This window comes from Asterias rubens, chromosome 10 (genome assembly GCF_902459465.1).
Source record: "Asterias rubens chromosome 10, eAstRub1.3, whole genome shotgun sequence".
Lineage (NCBI taxonomy): Eukaryota > Metazoa > Echinodermata > Asteroidea > Forcipulatida > Asteriidae > Asterias > Asterias rubens.
In genome coordinates, this window is record NC_047071.1 from 17,508,336 (window position 1) to 17,534,919 (window position 26,584).

General features: G+C 38.7%; 2 protein-coding genes across 2 annotated transcripts; one reads left to right on the forward strand and one right to left on the reverse strand.

Moving 5' to 3' along the window:
* Positions 1-14,663: 14,663 nt before the first annotated feature.
* Positions 14,664-20,618, reverse strand: LOC117296179 (RNA-binding protein 8A-like). The gene is made up of 6 exons (XM_033779064.1): positions 20,439-20,618; positions 19,464-19,523; positions 17,816-17,893; positions 16,768-16,904; positions 15,640-15,779; positions 14,664-14,958 (listed from the first exon to the last, which is right to left on the reverse strand). The coding sequence occupies exons 1-6, from the start codon at positions 20,503-20,505 to the stop codon at positions 14,940-14,942; spliced, it is 501 nt and encodes a 166-aa protein (XP_033634955.1). The 5' UTR covers positions 20,506-20,618; the 3' UTR covers positions 14,664-14,939.
* Positions 20,619-22,538: 1,920 nt separating this feature from the next.
* Positions 22,539-25,703, forward strand: LOC117295817 (membrane protein FAM174A-like). The gene is made up of 3 exons (XM_033778583.1): positions 22,539-23,188; positions 24,425-24,587; positions 25,604-25,703. The coding sequence occupies exons 1-2, from the start codon at positions 22,686-22,688 to the stop codon at positions 24,552-24,554; spliced, it is 633 nt and encodes a 210-aa protein (XP_033634474.1). The 5' UTR covers positions 22,539-22,685; the 3' UTR covers positions 24,555-24,587; positions 25,604-25,703.
* The last annotated feature ends 881 nt before the right edge of the window (positions 25,704-26,584 follow it).

Here is a 26,584-nt window from a genome sequence, read left to right on the forward strand (position 1 = left end):
GATAAATGAAATAAACTGCAACAGCTCTCTGATAGCTAGGATTATAAATAGGCATGACGTTTTTGAATCATTAGAGAGTTGATTTGTTGCTTTGAACTATGATAAGTGACGATTTTAAAGGAACACGTCGCCTTGGATCGGACGAGTTAGTCTATAAAAAGCGTTTGAAACCGTTGTTATAAAATGCATATGGTTAGAAAGATCTTTTAAAAGTACAATTTAATGATCCACACAATTATCACTTAAAATTGCACAGTTTTCCTTTTACGTCGCAAACTAACACGGTCGGCCATTTATGGGAGTCAACAATTTGACTCCCATAAATGGCCGAGCGTGTTAGTCGACGACGTAAAAGAAAACCACGCAATTGCGAGGCTTATTAATTGTGTAGATCATTGTATTCTACTTTTACCACATCTTTATACCCATATACATTTTATAACAAACGATTACATACCGCTTTTCAAAGACCAGCTCGACCGATCCAAGGCAACGTGTTCCTTTAAGAGTTGCTTATACTGAGTTAATATTTAAGGTAAAAAATGTACATTAATTATTACGAAACCATTAGCTTTATATCGTGCTTTAATTGAGATTAGATGGCTTATTTGGTAATCGTTTGCTTTTGTCAAGGTGATGCTTTTTTTTTTTTTTAGATGCAATAAAAGTCATCTGTGAAAGAGTTGACTGAATACAGTGTCAACTTGCTGAGAAAACGGCAACAAAAATATCACAGTATTTTCACAAGAACGTCGAATCTATCCACGTTAGCATGGTGACATTTCGCATTTGCGTAACGGTACACCACCCATCAGAAATCTGAGAAACGACTCATGCATGAATCGGTTTTCCGTTTCAAATGATTTCTAATTGATTTCAAATCGAAATTGTTTCTCTGGATGCTTACTACTGTCACCATCTTTATAACAAGTAAGATTCCGGATAGAATTATTGTTTATTTCGGGTCATAAAATACCAAACGATAATCCTACGCTTTTTAGCACGCATACTGTAGTAAGACTTTACCAGTCACGCCACTGCTTTTGATCAATGTACATAAATAATTGAAAACCAATGTAATTAACTTTGTAAAAATTAAGAAATTTATTGAAATTGTTTAGCTTTGTTTAGAGAACTCTGGAGGGCAGAAGGAGTTGAAGATGGTACGATGACGTTCGGATTGGTTTTAAATAGTATTTTGTGCTGCAAAAATGTGTAAACAGTAATTTGCTTATTTTTGACTTATTTGGCTACTGCTGATGTTTGATGACGCATACTATACGCCAGATGGCTGTGACGTCAACATAACATAGTTGAAGCATTGACGCAGTGAATCCTGACTATATGACATCTTATGTCCGTACAAGAGTAAAAACGTTTGACTTGATTATTTAAAAGGATTAATTACGGCGAGATTTATGTAAAAACAAACCGCATTTTGCTTATGTCTACCCCCGGCCCATTTCACATTTTAGCGATTAAGGAATGCCATCTGGCGCCTTGGGGCGAGACTAAGTGTTCTGCGTTGTGGGGGGCATGAGGGTATTACTAATAGATCATGTTAATTGACGCACAGTGTCTCCGTAGCCTCATTCCATTCGTTCATCTATTCTTGAAGATCAAAGTGGCGAATGAGGAATCGTGGCCCCCCTGTCACACCCGACCACGCCCCTGATATGATGGAAGATGTATAGTCGGGTGTCTTCCGGCGGGAAAAAAGATCTAGCTAAAATGTGGTGACGCTCCAGTCTCCATATTTACACCAAGTGGGGACAGGGACAAAATTGGTGTTTATTTACACTTTGCTCAACATTAATGTTATTTATGGTATATAGTGTATGAGAAACACATGAGAGGGGAGATGAAGGGATTATTTCGTAATAACTTTGTACCCGGGTCCTCCACATTCTTTTCTAAATGATGAACTGGAGTTTTAAGATGTAGGTACGCAATCAAGTATAGGGACTGAAAACCCATCCCACAAAGCATGCACCGGCGGGATTTGAACCGTTGGGTCCTAAAGAGGTGGAAGACAATGAAATATACCACTGTACGTCACCATGACTACCAACAGCCACAAAGGCATGGACGGGGAATAGAGTCTGTCCCCTATTTATTGAATGCAAATTAACGCTGAAGTTGCCATAGCATAACCCGTGAAACCAGACAAAGATGTCTGGGATCTGAAGTGGTCTTCTCGCGATTTTTAACTTTATTTTATTGAAACGGCTCAAAACAAAAAAATGGGCTGCACGCTAAGCAATTGTACAGGAGTGAAGTTTTGGGTAATTTTGACGCATTTTTTTGCGCTATCCAGCACTTCTTTTAAGCTTAATATTTATAACAAATAATGCTTACAAAATATTGAGATATAGCTTTTTCAAATTGTTAACAATGATTCGCAGTGACCATGAAGACTCATTTGATACCAGAGTGTGATTGTGTCAGAGAATAGTTGAATATCACCAGAGCATGGTGCATCATAATTAACCGAAACAGACAAGATTCATCAGTAGTCTGCTGGTGTCGAGTTGTATACACTAAGCATACTTCCGGCGGCGGGGCTTAGATCTTGAATAATTGGCACTGTTTCGGGGTCGGTTTAAAGAGCACACAGTTGCAAGCCATGCCCCCCCCCCCTTCACCCCTCCAAACCCCGCCAGGAATCTGCTCGTGCCAAAAACACAAATAGTTGTTTGTCACTCCATGCTTACGTCACACTTACGAAAAATGGAACAACACAAGCATGACGTGTGGTCCACAAGTGTTGGAAGCAGGCGACCGTCCCCCCCCCCTGGTCCCTGTTAACAAGTCCCTCGACCCCGGCATTACCTCATAATCCATTGCCCCCCCCCCCCCCCCCCACCAAAGAAAAAAATGTTTTAGAAAAAAAATGTCATTAGAAACGACGTACGGGTTGTTCGCAGTTTAACCCAGCCCGAAGCACGTTATCGACCCAAACTCGTGCCAAATCGTGTGTTCCACATTAATTGCAAAATCCGTTTGTGTGAATACAGCTTGCATGTCATCTTCCTACGCACATTATAAAATATAGATAAATACGAAACAAAAACATATAAAGTGTTTCTTTTCTTCACTCCAAAATGTGAAACAAACAAGTGGAAAATATGTGCATCTTTCAGAGAGTGGGGGTGGGGGTGGGGGTTGGAGTGAAATAACACCGAACACGAAGAAACAACATTCTTCGCATGGGGAAGAAAATCACAAATCAATAATACAGGCTTGAAATGAGGACATTGTCTGGCAAGCTAAACCCAATAAATGTCAATTTTATAAAGTACATGTTGGCCCGGTTCTAACTCCATAGTCCATCAATGGAAAACGTGTGTTTTGTCATTTTATGAAAGGGTCTTTCGTAGGCAAAAACAATACGGAGAAGACAAACATGCATTTATAAATATTCATTCATATTTAGCTATTCTACGCCATAATAAAACAATAAATAAAATGCAAATAAAATAGCACATTAAAGGGGGAGGTACACGTTTGGTAATTACTCAAAACAAGTTTTAATTTAAAAACCGACTTGGTAACGAACATTGCAGAGCTGTTGATAGTATAAAACATTGTGTGAAACGACTCCATCTGAAGTAACGTAGTTTTTGAGAAAGAGGTAATTTCTCACTAAAATTTTAAAAGACTTCTAGCTAGAAGTCTTTTATTTCTATCTGAAAGCACACAAATTCGTCCAACAAGGGTGTTTTTTCTTTCAACATTGTCGCAACTTCGATGACCTATTGAGCCCAAATTTTCACAGGCTTGTTATTTTATGCTTATGATGGGATATACACCAAGTGAGAACACTGGTCTTTGACAATTACCAAACGTGTACAGTTCCTTTAACTGGGACCAATATTATGTTATTTAGTGAGCAAATAATTATATAATGTGTTATGTACTGTATGTATTTGATTGCGACTAACAGCTTCAGTTTAAGGTTGCTGTGATTTTATTTGTACATCTTATGTTAAATAAAACTAACCAAAAAACACAAGAACCACTCGAGTTTATGGAATTTTATGTAGCGTTGTATTGTATGTGTTTGTGTGACTGTATGTAATAAATAATATTAATAATATCAGCAATAATCCAACCACTTTTATTGTGCATTTTAATCAAACATTTCAAAAGCGCATATACAAATATTCACATGATCTCAACGAGTCAGCACAATGGAGTAAAACAAAACAGTAGAGTAAACAATAATATACATACACACATCCCCCATAGAACAAAATCAGCCAAGGAGTCATGACCTTGTACAGTCTGGTGGGCAAGATACCACAATTCCATGGCTTTTCAGGTAGGTGGCAGTGTGGTATCTTGCCAACCAGAAATGCCACTGAATGTACAACAAGGTCATGACTCTATTTTTAACAAAGGTTACACGGACTTCCGAGGGCTCACATAAAGGACAATAGACCTTTATCATGTTGCCTCCATCTTGGTCATGTTCCTTAGATCGAATAACAATAATGAACGCTACTAAGCATTTTGCAAATAGGAACCATACTATTTTGATCTTCCAGCCTCGGTTTGGTAGCACTGACATCAATGGGAGAAATTCGAGATGGCTGCACCAGGATAAAGGTCAGAGGTGCACAAAGACGGATAACATAGGAAGGTCTTCATACAAAATACATGTGTGTCAAGACAACGTTTATAATTATTATTTGAACAATGAATTTGACAAAAATGGTATGTACAATTAATAATAGTAATAACTGCACGTACTAAACTGGCATCACCATTGGTGGGTGGTGGGTGTTGGGTGGTGGGTGTGGGTATAACAGCGTCCTCGGTTAACACCCCACCCAAGCAGGTGCCTGTGGGTGGGGTGTGAACCGCGTCTACCCATGGACAGGGAACTCAACAAAATAAAATTGTTGCTGCTTGTTTTAAATATGTCAAGGACGTGGACAAAACCAATGGGGACTTCGCACAAAATGATCGGGATAACCATGGAGGTAGAATTAGATAACTGAGAGAAATCCGCAATTAAAGGAACGTTACAGAATTGGTAAGAAACAAAATATGTGAAGATCACAGATTTATAAAACTAACACGATCTAATCATGATGACAGTAGAAAACAAACCTTTGAAATATATCTGTCTGAAATTTGATATTTGATGAGAAATAAATCATATAATTTCGCGTTTGGAGTTTATCGCTCAGTGATCGTTTTATTCTTTTTTGTTTTGGTTTCGATGCAACGCAAAATTTGTAATCAGTGTTTCACTATTCTCTCGTGACCCAGATGGCCGATGGATCTCAAACTTCTACAGGTTTGTCAGTTTATGTATATGGTGGATTAATACATAAAGTGCTTACACTGCTAGCCATTTTTTTTTGCCAGCAAAACCAATTCTGTAACGTTCCTTTAAGTATGTGTATATACAGATATGTGGGTGTAGTGTGGCATCTGCCCCCTCCTCTACTCTATCCTCGTAAAAAGAAAACGAAACAAACGACTATAACAACAGCAGTATAACACAATTCAAGGAATACACAGCTAAAAGTGAAATGTATCAATGTGGTTTTAAATCCGTTATGTTGTAATGAGTTCCTTTGAATGTCTGCACATGACGCCGATGACGTCAGAGCGATATAAGTTCGTCTCGGTCCGATAAGAAATCAACATGTCTACCTAGCTATTAATGGGCCCCGACTGTGAAACTTCCGTGTGTGAGTTCATTTACTGCATGATCACGATGTAATCTATCTGTACATTCTGTTAATTTAGTGATAGAATTACAGTGAACATCTTAAAGGCAATTGACACTGTTGGTAATTACTCAAAACAATTGTTAGCATAACAACTTACTTGGTAATGAGCAATGTAGAGCTGTTGGTAGTATAACACATTGGGAGAAACGGCTCCCTCTGAAGTAACGTAGTTTTTGAGAAAGATGTAATTTGTCACTCAAATAATAAAATACTTCAGCCGAAGTCTTTTATTATGCATCTGAAAGCACCCAAATTAATTTGTCCAAAAGGGATATTTTTTTCTGTCTTTATTCTCTTGCAACTTCGATGACAACTGAGTCAAAATTTTCTCAGTTTGAATACTGGTCTTTGACAATTATTATCAAACGTGTCAACACAGAGCATTAAATGAGTGGTGCAACAATTTTGTTTTACCCCAACTCCAACTAAGTGTAACCAAAGCGAGGCTGGAAGTGAAGACTAGTCTGGTTCCTTCTTTGTGTGAAGCGATGTTTTAGTATACCAACGGGATAGAACGTGTCTATATCTGTCTGGGTTTTACACGGCAAATTTCAGCAGAAGTTCAATCAATTTCATTTAACTCATTCAAATTCATGCATTTTACCATATTCAACTCAAAGTGCGGTTTCCTTTTAGCTGTAGGCCGACAGGGGAATTCAAGACAACATGAAGAAATGGGGATATGTATACGTCGGACGATGATGACACCAAACGCGATTGTGGCACATCTACCCCAAACTATATGCCACACCTCATACGATACCCATCCCAGAAGGAGTTAGTGCTGCAAAGAAGATCTAGAGGCTGTTAGATGCGCGAAGGCTGTTAGATGCGCTCAATCCTGGCCAAACATTTGAAGAGAAATTGATGGACTCTTAAAAGACACGCACTTGGACAATTCTTAAGTTGTTTCCCACTACCTATTTTACACATGATGAAATTGAATGGTTGACCAGCTCTTGCTGCTGGCTTTTACGAAATTGAATAAGTCTTGCAACCTGTAAGGAAATTGAATGATCTTACTTTGCCCATTGAATGTCGAACCAATGGAATTGAATTACTCCTTTTGCATGTCTAATGCTGATTCAATGGAGCATTTATTTTCAAACAAAATTGTGTGTTAAAATGAATGGATGTTTTGTTGAAAATGGCGGGGAAACCTAGGTAGGTGTTAGGGTTGTGCGTTGTCACCCACACGGACTTTAAGACACAACAGTCGAAGTACGTCATGATAAATAATTATATTTGGCGATGGTGACATCACAGATTTGTCCTTTGAAAAAATTATAGTGTCACAAGCAATGACAGCCAAAAAAATTGTATCTTCGACTGACCTATAAAATTAATAGCCGAATTTTGTTTGACATTTTCTGACTGCGTGCCAAAGTCCGTACCATCAAAGCCCATCAAAGCCCATCAAAGTTTGTTGATTGCTCAAAACGGTACCCATCCTACGTACCCGGTATAGCTATTTGTCCTTAAAGTTGGAGTTCACCGTGACATTTGCTCACAAATAGTTTGTGGTTGGCGTGTGTGAAGGAGTTTCACAAACCATAGCTCTACCAAAATCCCCTTTCCAAGGACCAAAGGAAGCCCACAGCACACCACGATCACGAAGAAGAAAGGGAAGTATTTTAGTCAACAACTTTCCTGTTGTTCTTCCATTTTCTACATTAATCCCAATCCCAACGGGGACCTCCCTCTCACTCCCTCATCCCCACCGGCACTAGCCGTTGACTGACATCAAGCCCCTGGACACGGCAGCAGGATTTACACGGAAGAGTTCAGCAATCTGGGTCAATACACAGACCATACATCACGGCCATCTTCCGAATCAACTCTCTCGACGACTCCCAGTCGTTGGAAATGATGAACTAGTACAGTACATTCTTTTCAAATTGCACTGCTCGTTGTAGTGACAGATTGCATCAAAGTTCAGCCTGTACTACATCGTACATATCCCCGAGCGGTGATTGAGTGGGCATTTTAGAACAATAAATACAATTCAGAACTTCACCTTCTGACAAAGCTCCCCCATGTAGTCTCGATGTAGGCCTGTACACACAGTCAGCTGTTCGCAAAAGAATAAAATAATGGTGGGGTTTTTGGGACAGTACATTTAACTTATAAGTACCTTGTTTCTCTTGTATTCAAATCAGTTGGCGAGATTTAGTTTTCCCACTCATAGATTAGTACTCCAATAATGAATGACCTAAAGGTACACACACACAGTCAGCTGTTCGCAAAAGAATAGAACAATGATGTTAATGGTGTTTTCAACAGAGCATTTTATAAAAATGTAATTATTGTCACGAGCAGTGCATTTGGAGCTCAGCTGACTAGAGTGCAGATTTTGGGAGCAAGCGCCATGAGTGCCTGCATTGGCGTATACCGGTGTCGCATGGAATTGTGTCCTCTATGCATTTCTATACAAAGGACAGTATTGCATATGCAATAATGTCCGTCGGTGTCGCATGCAATTGTGTCCTCTATGCAATACTATACGGAGGACTATATTGCATGCAATAATGTCCGCCGGACGGTTTTGCATATGCAATCGTGTCCGCCCGGACGCTGTTGCATAGTGCAATTTTGTCCGCCCGGACACATTTGCATATGCAGTTGTGTCCGCCCCCGTGCAAAACCGTCCTTGTAGTAAATTAAACGCTCCTGCTCGCGGAACACGTTTGCCATTTTTTTACAAGCTAAATGCATGTCAAGAATGACATGGAAAATGTTCGGCCGTTGGGTATTCGCTGCAATCATAAAATACGTGAATACTCATTTCATGCTGCTTAATCACAGGTTCAGTGCACGTGCGCACATACATGTACAGTCATATACATGTCCAACGGACGGTTTTTGCCTAGCCCTGGACACGATTGCATATGCAAAAGTGTCCGGAACGGACAGTATTGCATGGCGGACACAATTGCATCTGACACCGGCACCACATATAAGACTTCAATTATGATTATTTTTTGTCTGTTTCTTTTCATAAGAATATAATAATGTTATATATCGGGCCATGGTGTTTCTGTTTCTTTTTTTCTACATAACGCGGGGCTAGTACAACACTTGCGGGCTTTCGTCCTGGGTTCCTCTTGTATTTAAATCCTTTGGCGATATTTATTTTCCCCTTTAAAATAGAGGTGAATAGACTGTACTGCAATATTTAATGACCATAAAAAAATAACCATTATCTTGCAGTGTAAGACAGTATCTCACGCGGATTTGTTTTCAGGGTTCCTGGTTTTACCAGAATTCAATTTCTAAATAATGCTTTCATAATATTTGTTTTCATTTTTATATAATACTGTCAATCGTGTACCGCACCTTTAAATTAATATTTCATTAGTGAGTTGGAACGGTTTCGCGTTGTTTTTGCCTTACAAGGTGTTAGTACAAGGCGCTTCGATTCTATCAGACGCTCAGATCATTTTTCAAGGAATGGCAACTTAAAGGCAGTGGACACTATTAGTAATTACTCAAAGTAATTATTAACATAAAACCTTTCTTGGTGACAAGTAATGGGGAGAGGTTGGTGGTTTAAAACATTGTGAGGAACAGCTCCCTCTGAAGTTCCATAGTTTTGGAGAAAGAAGTAATTTTCCAAGAATTTGATTTCGAGACCTCAAGTTTAGAACTTGAGGTCTCGAAATCAACCATCTAAACGGACACAACTTCGTGTGACAAGGGTGTTTTCTTCTTTCATTATTATCTCGCAACTTTAATGACCGATTGAGCTCAAATTTTCACAGTTTTGTTATTTTATGCATATATGTTGAGATACACCAACTGTGAAGGCTAGTCTTTGACAATTACCAATAGTGTCCGTAGACCACACCTCTTTGTTAATCGTCAAAGGCCAATATGCTCACTGGGTCTATCCCAACACAATTATGCAAAAAAAATAAAAAATCTGTGAAAATGTTGACTAAAAACAAAAATTGGTAATTGAACGGCAAGATAATAACGAAGAAAAACACTATATTCATACACCAATTTGTGTGCTTTCGGATGCCTAATAAAAGGTTTCAGGCCTGGCGTCTTTTTATATTTAAGTGACGAATTACCCCTTTCTCAAAAACTGTAGGTTGCGTCCGAGAGAGCCGTTTCTGCTCTCCGGATTTGACCCAGATTACATGACCCTAGGGGTCAGTCTGACCCAGAAACTGGTCAAATAATTGGATTGTCACGTGTTCTGCGTCAATTTGACCCATTTCGGTCACACTCGTATTAAAAAATGAAATAATAAACGCCTGAAAAATCTAACGGTCGTCCATAAAAAAAATTATACGGCAAGTATGGATTGGAAATTGGGATACCAATGAAATTGCGATACCAATGAAATTGGGATACAATCATGATCAATACCAAATAATTTTTATTTGTATGAATTTTTTTTTTCACCCGGGGAAAGTTGTGTCTTGGAAGTTAGACGATTGAATGGGTGCCCAATTGAACTCTGTGCAGCTACATGTTCACAGCAGGGTAGGCAGGGAATTCTGATAATGTGGGTGTTTTTTAACCTAGTTACCTAGTTGCATTTTGCATTTCAAAAAATCAATTTTGTTTCCTTGGGAAACCAACAAATTTAATCTTGGGATGGGGTGCGGGGGATGAAATTAATTTTCTTAGAACGATTTGATACCGTCTTTGGAATTCGGTCGAGACGTGACGGCTGCTTTAAGGTCACTGGGTGGATCCCGCCCACATTAAAGGACCCTCCTCAAGGATGTATCTTTAAAGGGAAGGTTTATACGCTTGATATTCACTCTTAAAGGCACTGGACACTATTGGTAATTGCCAAAGACCAGTATTATTTTCTTGGTGTGTCCCAACAATTGCATCAAATAACAAACCTGTGGCTCAATTTTTGTCATTAAAGCCGGTACAGAAAAGAAAAAAAGTTTACAGATTTACAAATAAATTACAGGGTTTTCAGAAGGTAATGGGGAAAGACTTCTCTTGAAATATTATTCCATTAAAACAATATAAATTCTCGATATAGAGATCTACAGATTTATTTTAAACACATGTCATGACACGGCGAAACGTGCGGAAACAAGGGTGGGTTTTCCCGTTAAATTTCTCCCGACTCCGATGACCGATTGAGCCTAAATTTTCACAGGTTTGTTATTTTATATATAAGTTGTGATACACGAAGTGTGGGACTTGGACAATACTGTTTAACGAAAGTGTATACATTGTAATGGCTTTAAAGTTGCAAGAGAATAATGAAAGAAAAAACACCTCTGTTTGTACAAATTGATGTGAGTTCAGATGCTTGAGTGAGAAACTACCCCTTTCTTAAAAAAACTAAGACTTGAGAGGGACGTTTCTCACAATGCGTTATACTATCACGTTACCAAGCACGTTTTCATGCCAACAATTATTTTGAGTAAATCCAGTGCATTCAGATATTAACTGTCCCTACAAAAAAAAGCACAAGGCCCGGTTCGTTCATGCGAATGGGAGCCACTACACGAATTTTGACGTCACCAAACGAATAAACGAATAATTCGCACACGTTCGTGTGAAACATTCTCTGCGAAAACAGCACTGTGACGTAAAAAAGTGTTGACAAAATTAAAATCTTCGACCCAACTTTAGATGTCAACAAATCGTAGGAGTTCGATGAAGTGGGAGTAAAGATGTTTTTCAGCGTCATGTCTCCCCTCTCCAGCTCCTTGCACAGAAACACGAGGACTTAAATCAGTTGCTCCGATCAATTGACTTCAAAGACACGGGCAAAACCCCGAGGTGGGGGTGCGGGGGTTAAATACCACCCACCTTTTAGGACAAGAGGGGGTGTGGCCTGAGGATCGTCCCCGAAGATGTTCCCGTGCTTGCCCGATTAGCAGCACAAATTCACCGACTGTACAATATTTCAGTCAAAAAGGCGAAGACTATGGGCCTATCTATGAACTAAACTAGTATTGCTTTACCCGTACTTAAATATACCCTTTTTCTATCATGGCTTAAAGGCAGTGGACACTATTGGTAATTACTCAAAATAATTATTGTCATAAAACATTTCTTGATTACGAGTAATGGGGAGAGGTTGATATTATAAACCATTGTGAGAAACGGCTCCCTCTGAAGTGACGTAGTTTTTAAGAAAGAAGTAATTTTCCACGAATTTGAATTTGAGGTCTCGAATCAAGCATCAGAAAGCACACAACCTCTTGTGACAAGGGTGTTTTTTGTTACATTATTATCTCGCAATTTCGACGACCGATCGAGCTCAAATTTTCACAGGTTTGTTATTTTATGCATATGTTGAGATACACCAACTGTGAAGGCTAGTCTTTGTCAATTACCAATAGTGTCCACTGCTTTTAATATTGATAATGACGTTATCTCATCACTGGTGCATTGGTTAACTTTGCACACCAAAATCAGTTGGGTGTTAGGGCTATCACCATATCTTTGAATCAATGGGACGTGTTGCCATAATATCTGACTTAGCCCCTCCAATTATTAGCATATAGTAATACATTTCTCATGATTCGTATAGGGCAATGCTGAACCCAAAGATTAGGGTCCCCAGAGGCCTGATACTTCACGGAGCACGCGATTGCCTCCATGGGGTGCCCTTTACCTAGGAGAAAATGTCTTGGCGTCCTTGCCCTTTCAAAAACGAAGCATACTGGCCTGGTGTTTCCCGAATATCAAAATTCGCTCTGTCACCAACGGCTTGTTGTGCATGTCGTGGGCATGTGGCCGGTGTATGTAGGCCAGCGCCAACTGCCGACAGAGAAAGTGAAGCCATTCAGTGACGGTCAGATAAGCTTCGTACTTCTCCCGCCAAAACCTCATCAAAAACTGAACTGAAAAAAAAAAAAAAAAAAAGGGCGTGACCACGCATGCTCAGTTAGTAGCCAGTTGAGTTCTCCAAGCTCATTGGTCTACTGTTTTGCTAAAATTGAAAAACTAATTGAATGGCGTAGCGCGAGCCCTAGGACAATATTACGCTATTAACATGCAAAACGTGAGAGGGCGGCCTTAAGCATTTTCGATTCTCACAAGTGTGCAATCATTAAAATAAAAAAGAGGGGGGAGAGTCGGTCAGCCAATAATTATTGTGACCATAGGGTTGTTGACTTCTAACTTTTTGCTCTGAAAAAACCCCCACCTTAAATACTATTGAAGCTGAAACTTTTTAAAGTAATTTATATTTGAGAAAACACAATTTAGCTGTTGAAAAACAACTTACCAACCAATTAATGGACCTATGGTATAAATGCAAAAATCTTATATTTTATACATCTTCGTTCACAGTGAATAGGGATTCATGTCAAGACCACACCTTGGTCTACAAAAGGTTTCAAAACCCTGGGAAGGCAAACCATGTTTTGTATCTTGAATGTCTATAGCTTAGTATCTTGTCATATCTTTCTCATATCAATATATGTATGGTATCACGTGTTCATTTTCCGCTTCAACTGATATGATGCTTATGATAAGCAACGGTATTAGAGACACCCCTTATACGTGTCCCACATTCATGGGGAAAAATTGGAGTAAAAAAAAACACCGAGTAAAACAAAACCTTTTGAGAGAACAAAAATAAGGAGGGGGAAAAAAATGAAAAGAGGTGAATATATAAAAAGCTATTGACCCTATTCACCTGCCTATCGGAACAATCTTTGATGCATCATTAAAATACGTTTAAAATTCCAACAAAGATAATTTCCTTTCCCTTTTTCTATCGTGGGAATGTTACAACATTCGGCAAAACTGTGTACACGAGTCCTAAATAAAGCAATCACGTTTTTGTTGCGCAATTTGATGAGATGACAGATTTGGGTTGGGGTAGGGGATAAAAAAGGGGAAAATGTGGGTAGGTATGGCAACGAAAATGTCCAACAAGCGAGGCCCGAGACATGCACATATTTCACAACTACTAAATGAAGAAACAACCCAATTACACGTACATTCTGTTTAAACTTTTGTTTTATTATTATTTAAAAAGAACTTCCAGTAAGATTTACAAAAAGGCTTAATCCATAAACGTTGTTTCCATTACCTTCCGAGAGCAAACATTTAGAAGAAACTTCATTTTTAAATTATCGTTTGCAAGAAAGAAACAGCCGATTGCCTTGTTTTTAAAAGTGTTACATATGAAGTGTGGACTTTGGACGAAAGAGCTATACACAATGTAGGGACTGTACACACTTTGTAAAACTTTACACACACATATCCATGTGGTGTTTTTAAGGTGTTTGACAGTGCTTGATTTAAATGTTTTCTTAATAAAGGAATATAACAATCTGATTAATTCTGAATCCAGGTGTCAAAGGGGTTTTTGTCCCAAAGGGTGTGTGTGTGTATGTGTCCACCCATACAGTTGATTAACATGGGCTAAAAGGGTTTAAGTTAAAGAGGACAACATCACTCAGACAAAATGTTTACATAATTTGCTGTATGGTGGGTAAAATCTCCGGAGTGGGGAGGGGGGGGGGGGGGTCACCAGAATCTCCTGCCATACCATTGTCTTTGAAAATGTTTTCTCTCGATGTGTGTTACTCAACATTAGATTACATTGGCTGAAGAAAATGAACTCAGGATATGGCAATATTTGCCGAACTTTGTGTTAATGTTACTAATGTACAAAGATTTTCAGGTAAAAACTGATCAGAGGCGAGTGGAAACTGACCTTTGACATCCTTTTGAAAACTGACAGTACTCTAGACCTTGCGTCCATAGTGTAATCACCTCCATGAGAACTTATAATAGCAGAATTCTACCCAAAGGGTTTTTAAAACTAATTGTCACCATGGTCCAGTGGTTAGACTGCAGGACCTGCAATCACAAGGTTGCAGGTTCAATCCTACCAAGCTAACAATTTCACAACGCTTGAATAAGTATTGTCATCTAGTTACTGAATCACAATTTTCTTGATTTGTGCAACTCATAATCAAAGACGTTAAACCAATGTTTGTGTATAAGCGAGATTGTCTGTTGCCAGCTTGGTGTTTATTATCCCCTTGTGTTTGCCGAATTCCCTTTGTGGGAAGATCAACTATTCAAACAAATAAAAAACAATCTCATGTTCCTTCTACTTTTAAATGAAGGGATTGCCGTCTTTTTAAGGGAAAAGTACATAAATGAGGACACAACTTAAATGGCGGAGGAAGGAGAGAACTACGCAAGACAGTGATAGAAAGGCAGCTAGGATCTTCATCTTCTACGCCCACTCCTAAAAAGAGAAAAATGAAAAGAGAGAAAAAACACTTCAACAAGGAGCATTGTTTCATAGATAATATTTTTTGCATCAGGGATAAAGAACTTTTTGGTTTTTACCCCTTCCTGATGTGTTTGATGCACTGTAAAACAAAACAAATCCACAGGCAAACTACTCAGGTGTGATTCGAACCCGAGATCTTTGCATTGCTAGCCGTCGAATTCACAAAACTCTTCCTAACTTACGACTAATCTTAGGACTTAGGACGAGTCCAAACACTGCACTGTAGCATGCAGACCTTAAGATAAATCCTAAGTTAGGACGGGTTACTCGTCCTACTCGAGATAAGACGAGTCCCAACTCCTTGTGAAATCAAACCTAGATCAGATGTCTCACCACTCAACCACTGAGCTAGCGGCAGTTTGAATCAGCAATGGGTGCTGCAAAAATGTCATAGAATTTTGCATTGGGGTCAGAGAATTTAATTTGGTTTTTACCCTTACACCAATATGTGTACTAAGCACAGTATACTCAGTACTTTCCTGAGTTCTGTGACCAAAATGTGGGATTTGAACCCACCGATTACCAAATAATCTTAATTCTGACAAATCACAAAATATAATAATTGACAAAAGCCTATGTAAGTAAAGTCAGTCAAATAAATCTGGATCCTGACTACGTGTGAAATCTACATACCGTTTCTTGGAATCTTTGTGGGGTCCTTTAACGAAGGCCCAGTCTACTGCGATCTTTTGACCGAGTAAATCACTGCCGTTCAACGCATCCATGGCCTTCTGGGCCTCCTTGAACGTCTCAAACTCAACTAACGAGTAACCCTGAGTGTGAAATGAGAATGAAACAAAGTGGAATTAGGATCAGATTCAAAGTTGATGGAAAAAATGAATGATTATCACCAGTGGTCTCTAACTTCAAGAATTATCTTTTACATTCTAAACTAATTATTTCTTTAATTTGAAATCAAAACCCTGCTTAATGCAACGTAGTGCAACACAGTTGGAACTAAAACCAGTAAATACAAACAAATACAACAAAAATGAAATGAAAACCCTGTTGAAATTAAAACAGTTAGATGCAAAAAGTACAGTACAATTGAAATAAAAACCTTGCTGAATGCAGCTAAATACAACACAGTACTAATGAAAACTTTGCTAATAGCAGCAAAATACACCACAGTTGTAATGAAAACTTTGCTTAATGCATCAAAATGTAACACAGTTATATTAAAAACATGCTAAATGCAGCAGAATAGAACACAGCTGTAATTAAAACCCTGCTAAATGCAGCAAAATACAACACAATTGAAATGAAAACTTTGCTAAATGCAGCGAACTACAACACAGTAACAAATCAAAACGCTGCTAAATGCAATAAAATACAACAGTGTACCAATGACAAACTTGCTAAACACAACACACTAAAAATTAAAACCCTGCTAACTGTTCAAAATACAATACAGTTAAAATGGAAACCCTGCTAAATCCAGCCGAATGCAACAGAGAATTTTGTTGCATTGTGAAGTACATATAAACTGGTTAACACCAGCCTTGGCATTCAATCCTGCTAAATATGTACCAATATGCATCGAAGTTTGCTGGGGATACGTCATTGCCATGTAGAAACCTGCAAAATGCAACACAGTGCAACAGAGTATGGAATTGAAGTAGTCTGCTAAATGCAACAAATAACAACATATTGCACCACTTGGCAACATTTCCTTGTATTTAGCAGGGATAGGATAAACACAATTTCGCTGGCGGATAAATTCATCTGGTGACCTTCACGCACTGAAACGCCGATACCAACCTTTAGGAAGCCTGTTCGTCTGTCCAGATTGACGTGGATGTTCTTGATCACTCCGTATTCTTCAAATTTATCCCTCACATCTTCCTCGGATCCGTCTTCATGAACGCCAGTCACAAAAAGAATCCAACCCTCTACAGCTGCAAAAATGATAATCAGGAATTCTTTTAAAGGCAGTGGACACTATTAGTTAATACTCAAACTACATGTATTTGTTAGCAAAAAACCTTTCTTGGTGACGAGTAATGGGGAGAGGTTGATGGTATAAAACATCGTGAGAATAGCTCAAGCTCCCTCTGGAGTGCCATAGTTTTCGAGAAAGAAGTAATTTTCCACGAATTTGATTTCGAGACCTCAGGTTTAGAACTTGAGGTCTCGAAATCAACCATGTTAACGCACACAACTTTGTGTGACAAGGGTGTTTTTTCTTTTATTATTATCTCGCAAGTTCGATGACCGATTGAGCTCAAATTTTCACAGGTTTGTTATTTATGCATATGTTGAGATACACCAACTGTGAAGGCTAGTCTTTGACAATTACCAATAGTGTACACTGCCTTTAAAGGGAAGGCATATGTTTGGTAATCACTCTTAAAATGAGTGGCAGGCAATACAAACTTTTGGTTAGAAGCCTACAGCAGCCATTCTTAAATGGAATGGCAAAACGACCTTTAAGTCGTTAGAAGCCTACAGCAGCTCTCGATAGTATAAAGCATTTTGAGAATCATTTCACTTAAAGGTAATGTGGTTTTGTAAAAGGATATCAGTTTTTATGCCCCAAAGTTTGAATCTACGAAGCATTACTGTCAGTAATACTTCTCAGATTGTGTATTCCAATTAAAATTATTATTCCTGCATGGATATAATCGCTCAGGATTTGCGGCGATATCTCAAAACATGACCACCGTCTGAAATGAAATTTAATTTTGAAATAAAAACAAACAAAACAAAAACAGGGAAACAAAGTTTATTTAATAATCATAAAAAACCTTAAAATTCAGTGCTATATTACTTGAGAGATTTTACGAAGAGATGTTTTTTGTTTACTCACATCTTTGTGGGCCACTCTCTCCTGTGTCAATATCCATGGCCTCAAATTCGCCATCGGCCGTCCTGATGCCAGGTCCATCTGATTAGAAGAGAAGGAAAACAGATGGGAAATGGTCAATGAGCAGCCAAACATGTTACAATTCCCCTTTTAAAGAGACTGGACACTATTGGTAATTGTCCAAGACTAGTCTCCACAGTTGGTGTATCTCAACATATGCATAAAATAACAAACCTGTGAAAATTTGAGCTCAATCGGAAGTCGAATGTGCGAGATATTAATGAAAGAAAAAAACACCCTTGCCTTTAAAGGTAGTACTTAGACACTATTGGTAATTACTCAAAATAATTGTTAGCATAAGAACTTATTTGGTTACGAGCAATGGAGAGCTGTTGATAGTAAAAAACATTGTGAGAAATGGCTCCCTCTAAAGTAACGTAGTTTTCGAGAAAATAGTAATTTTCCTTTAAAAAATTTGAATTTGATTTCTAGACCTCAGAATTAGATTGGGAGGTCCCGAAATCAATGCATCTGAAAGCACACAACTTTGTGTGACAAAGGTGTTTTTTTCTTCCGCTATTATCTTGCAACTTTGACGACCAATTGAGTTTTCATATGTAGGTTTGTTATTTTATGCATATGTTAAGATACACCAAGTTAGAAGACTGGTCTTTGACAATTACCAATTAGTGTCCAGTGTCTTTAAACATTATCATGAGAGATCACAAGGACGGACAGCCACTTCAAGGTGAAGGCTACACTTGACTGATTTGGGCATCAACTGCCTCCGAGGACACCTTACCAGCTACTTCTGGTGCTGAAACAGGGTACCCCCTTTACAGTTCGTAAAGATGTTCGCATATCCACTAAGACCCTGGCTGGGGTACAAATGTAGAGCAGAATGCACTACCTTTCGAACTTTTAAGGACACAAGTGTAATGAACAGGATACAAACCCACCCTCTGCTGCTGGTAAAACCAGAGCTTTGGTTTCGTTGAATTAGACCACTCGGCCACGACACGCTGACACGTCAAGGGATGTCATTGTCAAAATGGAATGTTTTTGGTTATTCTTACTAAAACTTTAGACCCTTAAGGCCGAGTCTCACTGCAGCGATAACGAGAACGAAAACGATCACGACGCACAGAGAACGCATTGTATTGGTTGAATTTCTCCATGCAGAATACGCACATGCTCATTTAACCAATGGAATGCGTTCTCTTTGCGTCATTATTGTTATCGTTCTCGTTATCGCTGCAGTGGAAACTGCCTTCACTTTATTAGCGAGAACTTACAAAAAAAAACCAAAACAAAAAAACATAACAGTTTTACCTCCAACCCAACGGTCTTGCTCAATGACACAGTGTCAAGTAAGACCGAGACTAGGAAATACATGTAGGGTCTTTGCCGATTTAAAGTTTCAGTCATTGCTAACAAACAGTACCATCTATTACTTAATAGGTTGACTTCAACTAGGCCTGGACTTTCATCTGTGAACAGGCAAGGCCATTTTCATTTTGCAAAGGGCACTTCGATTGAAAATCTTAAAGTCAAAGGGAAATTTTAGTAGAAGCACGAAGGCAAAGACCAGGGGCAATGGTTGACATGGCCTCCATAGCCTGTGCGCACTCTCCAGGCATTTTATACTCACCACCAGTGAAGCCCCTTCCTTTGCGTTTGCGCGCGTTTTGCTTCAGTTTCTGGATTCCATCTGCAAAAATAAAGACATAAAGGAATGACATATTTGTTGTCATTGTCACTAGCTTAATGGTAACACACAGGGAAGTTATAATTATATGTATAACTTGATGCGAAAAATATTCAATTTTTTCTCTAAGCATGTATTGCTGGCCAGACTGGGCATCTGAGCGACTAGTGTAGTGAAATTTACTACGTGACTAGTCACGCCTAAAATAGTTGTCACTGCAACACTAGTCGTGACTAATTAACTTATTGTTTTTTAATAAACTGACATGTGATGAGGGTACTCCTAGAACTATTTCTGTTTCGTCCGGCTATCGTCTCCCGTAACCTCATAGACGAACATCTCTCACGCGTTTAACGACCCATGGTTCAATGAATTTTGGAATCAGAAATCTCTCTTTTTTCTTTTTTTTTATCTCGCCAAAATTAGGCTCTATGTGTCCTTTGATATATCAATGTGCCAGGGGGCGACCAGAGAATCCACTCCGCAATCTCAAAAATTGTTAAAAATTATAAATTCTTACCGTAATTTCGGATTCCCTATCTACTGTACGTGTTACTCCTCTGCCAACAATAATTGAAAATTACCCTGTTTTGCGAGAGTGCGTCACGAGAGGGCGGGTACGATCCGTGATTTGTGTATACAAAACATACACGGAACCATGAAGCTCGCACAGGGTACCAGTACTGGCTTCCAATTCATCGTATAAAAAAAGTAAAGATAGATGATATATTTTTGACAACGAAAAAATTAATTTTCTGGTAGGCCCCTACCACGAAATTATAAGACCCACGGAAGTGTGATGCTTGACTATGGGACATGTGGCCGTGGGACGAGTTGACCAACTCATCATCATTCCAACCAACGTTCACAAAAAATAAAAACAAAAGCACTCCAACCAAACTTTACAATAATACTTACGATCAGATTCTTCGTCAACTTTAAACTCCTCGTCTTCCTCGGCTTCGTGCAAATCTAGTACGTCCATATTCTCAAATAAAATTGGAAATACGGAATAAAATGCTTATGAGACTCTACGACTTTTGAAGATGAACACAACACACGCGAAATTATTGTTGCATTACTCCACCCCCGGTCTGGGACATTTTACTTGGAAACCTGTACTAATTCATACCGAACACGAGCGAAGAAACGAGGTTGTAATTGATTGACAAAAAATCGCGGGTATCCGGCTGGCGAACGGAGTACTGGAAGGGCGCCCGCTACTGTCCATTATTTATTTATTGATTTATTTATTTTTATTTATTTATTTATTTATTTATTTATTTATTTATTTCGGATTATGGACCGTGTCAGATGAAATTTGTGCCGTATGCAATACTGTCCGCTCCGGACACTTTTGCATAATAATGCAACCGCCAGGGCTATGCAAAAACCGTCCTGCGTGCATGTACATGACTGTACATGTATGTGCGCGCGTAAGCGAGCATGAATATTCACGTATTTTTATGATTGCAGCGAATACCCAACGGCCGAACGTTTCCCATGTCATTCATGACATACACTTTCATGATAGCTTGTAAAAAAATAATGGCGAACGTGTTCCAACCAAGGGGCGTTTAATTTACTGCAAGACGGTTTTGCACGGGGGCGGACACAACTGCATATGCAAATGTGTCCGGGCGGACACAATTGCATTATGCAGCAGCGTCCGCGCGGACATGATTGCATATGCAAAACCGTCCGGCAGACATTATTGCATAGACATTATTGCATATTATGCGACAACGGTCCCTACTAAAAAATCCACACATTCACAAAAAAATCACTGCAATAATCTCATCGCTGTGCACTTCACAAAGTTAAAACAGCTACTTATAACAACAATCTAATTAATTATTAGTCTCCTATAATATTATGTCTTCACAAAATGCCTTTTTGCAAAAAAGAAAAGAAAAAGAATTTAATCAAAAAACATCCTACCACTGAAGAGAAACTTTTCCCTTTCGGTTTATTGCTTGAATTTGAACTTTTTATTTAGAGACAACAGCACACTAGAAAAAGGCTGGTATCGCATACGTGCCCACCGCCGCGGCGCGCTGCTGGTGTCCCAGGGAAAGAGAAATTCCAGACACGCCGCAAACGGCCCGAAATATTCTACGTCCGTGACCTAGGCTAATAGGCGAATCATCGAAGGTCAAAAGAGGCAAGGTAGTGCCAAAATTTACATAACGTTTTTCATGTAGGCTTCAATCAGTACACAAAATAATTAATGAAGGTTTTATATCATCTTGTCAGACACTTTTAGGAACACAAAATGTTGAAAATCCACAGTGATCGATTATTAGCTATACCTTTTAGAGGGGCGCTTTAATTCAGTGACTGAAAGAACAATCTGAAAGCTCAATATTCAACAAACGAAAAAACAATGGGTTGTGAAAACATTGTAGGTTTTCAAACCGGCTCATTGAGTGGATATTCCCTTGTGCCGTTTCGCAAAAAATGCTTCACGTTGGAGAAACAAAATAATAGACTAATTATTAATTGATGAGAACAAAGCAGCAAAGCAATAATCTTGAAGTTACTTAAAAAAAAGGGTGCCAACAAAGTGTCTAGAATTATTGTTTGTCAAACCGGAGAGGTAGAATATGGAAGCGTAATTGCCGCCATAAAAAAATGAAGTTCTCTCTGATTATTGTGTACTTATGAATTATTATGATACATCACGATAAAAATGTGTTTTATCATGCAGATAGAAATAATATAATAAGGTTTTATAAAATGGCGGGATAATACCAATAATTCATTTGCCATATACATGTTCAAACGTGCTTGACAGTTCTATTGATTATTGTTAACAGAATAGGTGAGTCATCTTTAGCAGATATATTTTTTTGACACATTACTCGAAGAGAACTTGTGTAATGAAACAAGAGGTGGCGCTGTTGCCCCTAACCCCCCCCCCCCCCCCAAAAAAAAAAGACATGTGACTGTATCCCATGCAAAATACGTAAGTTTACCAGCCAAAATATCGAAGTTGCGCGTGGTGATGTATGTACATGTATACGACGACTGAATATTATGGCCAGAGAACGGGAAAATGCAATAAAGTGCGTAGTAAATACACGTTGGAAGTAGCGTATGTTTGTCATTTTAGCACACTTTCTTTCTTTTCTTCTTCTTTAAAATTCAAGAAATCGCTGCAAGATGAAGCTTCAACATATATATTATCCCTTGATTGTGCTGATTTGTTTCGAGTTGATTGTAGTCTTCGCAACCTTTGGTGACGACAGAAGGAACAACATCGTCGGTAAACTAGACGGGTACGACCAGCATAAACACAGTTCCAAAGTCAAGGGCAGACACCGTAGTAATTACAGGACTCTCCACGAAAAGAAACCTGCAGACCCAGACACGATCAGAGACAATTTAAAGCAATACAGAAGTTCCGTAGTAGAACCCAAGATAATGATCACACCGAAGGCTGCAGTGGAAACCGTGCAACCAACAAAAACAGCAGAGCAACAGCCGCCGCAAGTACCACCGGAGACAGGCGACAAACAGACGGGCAATTACCTAAACCACACCAGGGCCGGGAGTTATGATGTGGGTGGAATGGATCTGGATCACATGGATATGAAAACAGTGTTCTTTATTTTACTTGGAATATCATCGTTGGTTATTGCCTACTTTGTCATCAGAATAGTCAGGTGAGCTAAATGAACTTTTGGACACCTTCTCTTTTCACTAAACAAAACATGCTAAAATAAATGAAATTATTTTCATGGTCTTTTTCTGTTGACTTTCGTTTCGAAAAGTTAAAAGTTTATAAAAAAATATAATAAATTGTTTACTTTATTCATGTATACTACTGTATAGGTAGGGGCAGGGTAATTAACATGCTGGTACCAGTGGCCCTGGTAATGGTACTGGTACGTGGTAGTACCTAGGGTCAGATTACTTCTAGAAAAAGGCTCCCCTGGGAGCCTTATAGTTTCTAGAAGTAAGGTCAGATGTGTCATTGTCTGTTGACGGTGCTTTGTTGTCAAGAAAGCCCGGAATCATACTGTATTCAACTCCTGCAAAATATTTCAGAACAAAACGTCTGCTTTCTTTCAGCGTGGGACTTCAGTAGCGCAAGCCTAAAGTTTCCAGGGTAAAATAATGCATGATACCAATCCCTTTTGTTAAATTTGTGCTATAAAGCTTACAAATTTTAAACAAAGGGATTTCTTAATCAAACAGGTCGTTCGAGTTTCAAAACCCTCTAGCCACTGATCATCATACTGATCATCATCGGGTGACAAATTCATTACCTGTTTACCTGTTTACCTGTAGATTCGGGCTCTGCATAATGAAGGCCAAATGAAGCCTTATAAAACGCCCATCCATATTCACACAAAACTTACTGCAAAAGTACTGAATGCAATGGAAGTAGCAAAGTCAAATGTGAGAGCAGAAGAGAATGGACTTAATATTTCCATATATCCTGTGGTGAACATCCTGCAAAACTGTACATGTCAATGTTTTTGGTGAGGTACTCATCAATGCCATTTTTGAAGATGTTAGTTGAATGAGAATGAACAACTGCAGCTGGTAGTTTGTTCCAAACATTACAGACTCTCTGTGTGAAGTTGTTCTGACGAATTCTACTGAAGTATAGTATAGACGATGTGACCTATGTTTACATTCAAACCGCCCTCTGTTGACAAAACACTGTAGACGTCATGTTTCGCCGGGCAAAGAAAAAGACTCGTAGTCATGGTAAGAATGCATACACTTTCTAGCTGGCTGCCAAAGGTTTTGCCCGGCGGTATGCACACGAATCATGTTACAGTTTTCAAGTGACATCAGAGGTCACATCGTCTAAAGTGATGCTAATCAAGTATTTTATCCAGAAAATTATACCACTTTGTATTATCGTCTTTTATTTTGTGTTTTTACAGATCAAAGGGTAGAAGGAAAACAAAGAAGTACGGAGTTCTGGCGACTCATGGATCGGAAGTGGAGTTGAGACCTCTTGAACAAGATGATGAAGATGAAGATATGACTGTATTTGATGCAAACTCACACTAGATTCTGGCATTGGATTTATTATTATCAGAACAGGTAATAAGAGTAAACAACAAACGGTCCCTTATTACAAAAAAGTTTGTGGAACCAAATGTGCAATTGGGAGCCCATACTGTACTACCATCCAGCTAACCGCTGATTTCACAATGACTAGAACAAGTATTTTCATCTCGTTACTGAATCACTATTTCTTGACTTGTACAGTTCATAGTCATAGAGGTTAGCCTAACGCAATGTTTGCATGAGAGAGATTGGCTTGATGGAAAGATCATCTTAACAAACAAACAAACAAACAAACAAACAAACAAACAAACAAACAAACAAACAAACAAACAAACAAACAAACAAACAAACAAATAAACAAACAACAAATTCATCCTCTGTGGTTTTTACATTCAGCATCATGTCAGCCTGCAACATGGTGATATCATCTGGTGAATGCAATCGAATGCAGTCCCAGCTTAAAGCCTTTATACACTTTCGTTAAACAGTATTGTCCAAGTCCCACACTTCGTGAATCACAACTTATACATAAAAATAACAAACCTGTGAAACTTTAGGCTCAAGCGGTCATCGGAGTCGGGAGAAAATAACGGGAAAACCCACTCTTGTTTCCGCGCGTTTCGCCGTGTCATGACATGTGTTTCAAATAAATCCGTAATTCTCGCTAATTAGAATTTATATTGTTTTAATGTTTTCTCAAAAAGTAAAGCATATCATGGAACAATATTTCAAGAGAAGTCTTTCACCATTACCTTCTGTAAACCCTGTAAATAATTTGTAAATCTGTGAACTTTTTTTTTTTTTTTTTTTACCGAAAGTGTATAATGGCTTTAAGAATAGTTCCAACTAATATAGCGCCTAGATGAGGCCATGTTACGCAAGGCAATTTACAGGCAACCAGTTCCAGGCAATCTCCAAGAAAAGAAAATACTTTGAAAGTATTTCAATGTCTTTCTATTTTTCTTGTGGAGCATTGAGTCGGCTATTCAGGTTAGGGAATGGATAACTTTTATTTGAATTAAACTGTATTGTGTCGTTTTGTTTTCAAGATTCTACGAGCTTCTACAAATACAAGATCTGATTTATCCACCTTGCGACTGACAGATGTAGCTTCTTATCATGTCAACGCGCCAGTGGAATCCACACCAAGAACAACGCAGACAGGAAGTAAAGAATCTGTTTGTAATAAAAACCTTGTTTATGTACAATCTATGACTGGTATCCTGCTTATTTTTGCTAAGCAGACAATTTTTAAAGAAACTTTTCTGCTTAAAAGCATAAAATAACCAGCTGAAATACCATGTCACATGTACAAGCTGTGACTGGTATCCTGCTTATTTTTGCTTAGCTCAGAATATTTTTAAGCAACTTTTCTGCTAAAAAGCATCTCTATGAAATGTGAGGGAGTGTCGCACCTATTTTTGTATGAGGGTAATAATGGTGGGGTGGCGCTAGGCATCTGCCTTGTTCACAAGTCTAAGGCTTTTGCCAACCAGTAGTTTCTGTACATATAATGCGTAGACCTTTTCGCAAACACCCATTGCGCAAGCGCTAACTGTTGACTGGTCTAGCTAGGGATCAAACTTGAGTAGCTAGACCAGTAATGCACCTCATTCCACGCCTAATGTGCACGTACTGAACATTATTTGCAATAAGGTCTATGGTATGCGCCAGTGGTCGATTTCACAAAGAACTTAGGACTAGTCCTAGGAGATATTAAAACCTAAGGCTAGTCCTTACTTGTCTTAACTCGAGATAAGACTAGTCTGAACTCTTAGTGAAATCCACCCCTGGTCTGTCTGCTGCCACCGTGTGTCCAGATTCTCTCAGTGAACCCATTTGTAAAAAAATTCTAAGCAACAATCTCTTTAGAGTTTTGTCTACATTGATGATTGGATTAATTAACGCTTACTGCTTATACATAGTACCTTCATATGAACATTTTACTTTGGTGCAGACATGACTTAACATTAATAAGATATTTTTTCCAGAAAAACAAATGGATCCAGCTTTTTTGGATGTAGATTATT